The sequence below is a fragment of the Montipora capricornis genome, chromosome 3 (assembly GCF_036669925.1).
Source record: "Montipora capricornis isolate CH-2021 chromosome 3, ASM3666992v2, whole genome shotgun sequence".
Classification (NCBI taxonomy): Eukaryota; Metazoa; Cnidaria; class Anthozoa; order Scleractinia; family Acroporidae; genus Montipora; species Montipora capricornis.
The window spans coordinates 60,777,007-60,782,006 of NC_090885.1; the positions used below are offsets into that span (position 1 = coordinate 60,777,007).

Below are 5,000 nucleotides of genomic sequence, written 5' to 3' on the forward strand. Positions count from 1 at the left end.
TTTTGGTAATTTTGATAGTGGCCTATTGGCTGAGCAACATGTACCTGTAGTGGTAGTGGTAGTGGTAGTGGTAGTGGTAGTAGCAGTATGTTGATTTCAATTTGGTATATTGCATTCAGGTGTAATCTGCTATCATTGCTCACAATCTATTTTTATAATCATTCTTACATAACATTGTTTTTCATTTTACTTGCATTTTATTTCTAGGTAGAGTTTTCGGCCTGCATATGCCCAACTAGGTATGCTATGTGCCATATTTCCAAAGGTGCCTGTAGTCGCACTAACTGCAATTATACATTTATTTAACTTACTGATATAATAAATTATTTTGATTTTAAAAAGTATCCATAAGGCCCACCTCCCTGACCCCATGGAATTTCCAGTTTAGCTTCATCCTTTCCATTAAAAACTGGAATATATTGATATGCCCTACCCCTTGAAATTAAATAATTGTTTTTTCTTTACATATTGTGAGGATGAGAATAAGTAATTGACATTTAAATTGTAACAGTAAGTGAAATGTTGTTAGTAATCTAAGTTGTAGTTAGCTATAAACCTTGTAAATATTAAAAGTAGTGTCATAGTGTGATAATAAACAATGTACATTGTATAACCAAACAAATAATGTAAGTTTAAGGATTAGAGTGTTGAGTTTTTCCCCCTTAGAATTTCTAGTGGCCTTCAATCCCTGGGGTGCAGGGATATGTTCTGTTACCAAACATTATGAAATAGGTTATGCTCTATGCAGCTGTGCCATCTTTTTTTGAAATGTATAACTTTTTTAATGCTTTACTGCTTATTTACAGTGGTGGATCTAGGGATGATGTTCCTCCCTCTTGCTGTTATGGACAAGAAAATTTCCATGTTTTCATGCATTCACAATTTGAGCCTGTCTGGATCCACCACTGGCATACCAGACATCCTTATCAATAGTAAAGGAAAATAGAAGAGAACATTATACAGGAATAAGTACAGCCATAGCCTTCATGTATGTATGTATGTAAATTGAAGGGAAGTTTTTATTCCATTCTTACATTCACTTTGTTTTTCAAGGTGTAATAAAACAGGTTTTACTTTGAAAGATTGCCATATCTTTTTTTGGCCATGCTACCAGTTGACCTATCCGTAGTTTATTTTGGACGCAGTTTGTGTTCATCACAGCTGTGACTTGAACTGCAGCTTCTGCCCTCACAGAGTCATCATCAACAATCTTACCAGCAGCAACAAGAAGACACTGTGTTACTAACTCGTGGCTCTGCTTTAATAGCAGAACTGTAGTACCTTAAATCAAATGCAGAATAATCATCAGTACATGGTTTAATAATATTGTTAAATATTACAGGCCAATAATATGTAGCACTTAAATTGTTAAGAAATCCTTTTCTCTAGTGGCTCTCCTTGAAAAAAGGGCCACCAATAATACTATTATAATAACCCATAACAGTGGACTTGTGAAGGATTTTACAGTGTGATATATAAATATCAACAATTTTAGTATTTGAGGGGTTATGCAAGCAACCTCTTTGGTATTTGTTTCCGGGCTTGAGTCCTGTTTAATGAAAAAATATTTCCCTTTGCTGTCATGAACAGCAGTAAAGTTTTAATAACTTATTACCTGGCCTGTACAGATTTTGGGTTGTTTGTGACTGCATGTGGTTGGAAACCTGTTCTGACTCTACACGCTGGGCTTCCTCCATCTCCCACAATCCTTTCACATCTATAACTACCAATGCATACTTGTCAAAAAAGTTGCCAATGCACCCCTCAAGGAATTCATGTTTCTCTTGTACAGTTGCAGATTGTGGTGGTATTTCCAGATTTAATGGCCTTGATTCAAGGGTTTCCATTCCAGCCCATGCCATGAAGGCTTCGCAAATGTGTGTACGTGTTACCTGAAGCATAAGGGCCTCCACACCAGCATAGTTTTTCTTCACTTGTGGGGGAACATTTGTCCGTCCGAACCTTTGTCTGAAATAGAAGAGGGTGCCCATGTCACGTGAAGACTGTGTCTTGTTCAACTTTTCCCAGGTGAACTGAAGGGAAGAGAAAAACAATGGTTCAAAGTTGAGGGACAAACACTTCATTGAATTCAGCATGTTTGACAACAGAATGAATAATTATTATAATTATAATATGCATTTTACTTGAGAAACTATTACAATTTATTGTCACTAATAATTCAGATGGTCAGGAAATACTGAATTATATTGCAGTACAATGAATTCGGTGAGATATAGCAGTTATAATTAAGAATACAGTATTATAAGTCGAAAGTCAATAGAATTTCACGCACCTGGTATTTTCGTAAGCCGCTTTGTCTCATGTTGTCGACTTGAATAGACCGGTCGGCAGGACTCTCGGACTTGAATCTTAGTTGCATCATGTCTTTCTTTATCACCTTGCAAAAATTCTGGAAGGCGCCGTGGTGCAGTAGTGATATTCTTGAGAGCAATAGGTCTAAACTGAGTGGGGTTTTTGCCGTGTCGTTGATTGCCCTCCACAAAAAGACCAAAAAGGCACATCCGAGCACTGTGAACACTTTCGATATTTTCGCGGTTCAAGCTAGTCTTTTTCGCCTGTTGACTACAAGAAGGTGATTCTCCTGTTGCGAGCCACGGACTCGCTTCATACGAGTCTATCCAATCAACAATTCCTGTGCAGAAAGTGTTGCCAGTAACAAAGCGCGGAATTCTATAATATTCTTCACCTTCCTGAAGCACGGTTGGCAGAGTTTTTTCGGCAAACCATCGTCATACTTAATTTCTTTTCCGGTAAAAACTGAAGCATGAACATTTTTACTTCCGCTTGGTATCTCTTTGTTTTCCATTAGCCAATCAAAAAATTCGAAAATCCTATGTCTCCAGAGCCCTTCGTTTTCTCGTGCCAAGGCCCCGCCGACTAAGAGAAACGAAAAGGGCGATGGGGACGAGAATGGGGTCGACCCAAATAACATCTGTCGAACTTAATTGATTCAAACGTCGATCTCGTCATGTACTTAATTGGGGCTATTAGGTTCGGCTCATGAAAAGTTCGACGTTTGAACCGGGCGTAAGTTCCCTACCGGTTCCACGGACTGCTTTACGGACCAGTCCAAGGGACCACCCCTTCGGACCCACTCCACGGACCAGCCCAAAACAACATAGAGAAAGAATTAATGAAAGAAAATAATTAACAACTAAAGATTGAAATCCAAATGCGAACTAACTTGCCGAAATAAACAAGAAGCAAGCAGCCGAATGAAGCACGCTTCCCAAATGTTTGACATAATTATTAACACGAAGTTTCCAAACCAGAAAAAACAGGGGCACTTGCCATTCAACGAAACTGTCGAAAAGTTCTGTTGGAAATTCGATGGGACAAGATCTTTCCTCAACAACATCATCATATTTTCTACTAGCCTGTTTCAGGCTACCAGATAGTCGGGACGACGAAACACAACTCCGTATGAAAAACGGTCGCCCCAAGTCCCCACTCGTTTTGTGACTACTGCGCATGCGCCATCCTCTTAATTTTTCCGAAGATGAGAAATGTAACAATAGACTACACTTCGGAGCCAATCCGCATACAAAGAGTACCAAAGTCCGGACTCTGCAGACAGTACGATGATTTGCGGAACGATTTGCGAACGAAATGCTCGGGTGCCTCGTGTTCGCAGACGATGATCTGTGAAGAATAAACTTTTGTGAGTTGAGGTGAGTTTTTAATACTTACAACAGTTACTTCTCGCACTTTCGTGTTTTGTTTCTAACCTACCAAGTGAGGCAGTTTACGCTTTTAAGAATGGCTACCTGTAAGAATTGAGGATCGTCCGTCAACGACCATACATGCACACTAAAAATTAAAGTGTAATGTTACGAACGCGAAAATGTAAAATTACACCTTGTTACTGTGTAAACTATTACACCAAAAAAATCTTCTAAAATTACTCTATATGTAGGGTATTTTTACTCTTTTTAAAGGATAAAAGTTTATGCGTATTATTAAGGATAAAATTACGCAGTTGGAAGTGTACTTTTACACCAATTTTAATAGTAAAAGGCCGATTAATCTAAGGCCCGTTTCAAACGTCGAACTTTTCATGTGCCGAATCTAATGCAAATGAGAAAATCTATTGTTTTCGCTCATTTGCATTAGATTCGGCACATGAAAAGTTCGACGTTTGAAACGGGCCTAAACCATGTTAGAGTGGTTTTTTAACTCATTCAGTTGTGGGCTTACAAATAGCTTTTCATAAATATGATATACTGGGCCGAACAAACTGTCCTCAGGGCTTATTTATTTGTACGTAGTTCTCATTGCAGTCTGGCTCAATTTGTTACACTCTCTAGTTTAAGTATCAACTTTTCGAAGACATTCGAAGATGTATCTCTGGTGTCATTCTCTGAGTCGCTTTCTCCCTCTGAACTGGGCGAATGTACCGGATCATCCGAATCATCATGCGAAAGAATTTCGTTCTCCTTTCCTTCGTCCGTTTCCTAAATAAGTTCAGGATGGTTGCGAGGAAAATAAGATTCAAAACTTGAAAAGAGTTTATAAGTCTTGCTGTACCCAGGCCTACCACAAATGACAAGAAAAATTGGGTCGTGCGAATGCCGACTACGAATGTGAACCAGTACTGGTAGTTTTTAAGTTTCGTAACTATAAGGCAAGCATAGATGTCAGCTGCATGGTAAAATTCAAAAGGTTAATTTGTTTCCGGTTACAAATGTCACTCGTCGAGCCATGTGATTGGCTGCGGTATTTACGTGTTTTGACAAAAATTTCCAGTCAAAAAGGCGACATAATTCTCCGCCAATCAAGATGCATTATTGAATAGCGATAAAGAAACTTGATGACCCTCTTTGTATTCCTTTTCATTCGGCCAGTCTTCCGAGAAGGATTTTGAATATTTGGAGGTCCTGTTTCTTGCGTTATTTTAAATTCAATTGCTGCTCATGGATGCTCAGATGTTAAACTATGGACAGTAGAGGAAGTAGGCGAATGGCTTACCAGTTTAGGCG

At 38.8% G+C, this 5,000-nt stretch overlaps 2 protein-coding genes and 1 long non-coding RNA gene across 7 annotated transcripts in view; 2 read left to right on the forward strand and 1 right to left on the reverse strand.

The window, feature by feature from the left end:
* LOC138043579 (uncharacterized) overlaps positions 1–2,152 on the forward strand; it is a 12,499-nt gene extending 10,347 nt beyond the window's left edge. The window contains exons 3-5 of one of the 2 annotated variants that reach the window (XR_011131288.1): positions 208–239; positions 807–988; positions 1,793–2,152. This is a non-coding gene — a long non-coding RNA (uncharacterized lncRNA). The remainder of the gene's footprint in view (positions 1–207; positions 240–806; positions 989–1,792) is intronic. The other variant, XR_011131289.1, reaches the window with a different exon arrangement.
* Positions 1–3,494, reverse strand: part of LOC138043574 (uncharacterized) — a 17,484-nt gene extending 13,990 nt beyond the window's left edge. For 2 of the 3 annotated variants that reach the window (XM_068889929.1, XM_068889931.1), the window contains exon 1: positions 3,313–3,494. In XM_068889929.1, the coding sequence (XP_068746030.1) occupies positions 3,313–3,494 (182 nt within the window). Of the gene's footprint in view, positions 1–3,209 lie in introns of all 3 variants that reach the window. The other variant, XM_068889930.1, reaches the window with a different exon arrangement.
* Positions 3,495–3,557: 63 nt separating this feature from the next.
* LOC138043566 (uncharacterized) overlaps positions 3,558–5,000 on the forward strand; it is a 55,810-nt gene continuing 54,367 nt past the window's right edge. The window contains exons 1-2 of one of the 2 annotated variants that reach the window (XM_068889915.1): positions 3,573–3,692; positions 4,866–5,000. The exon at positions 4,866–5,000 is cut by the window's right edge and continues 33 nt beyond it. The gene's annotated coding sequence lies outside the window, so the exon portion shown is untranslated. Of the gene's footprint in view, positions 3,693–4,865 lie in introns of both variants that reach the window. The other variant, XM_068889918.1, reaches the window with a different exon arrangement.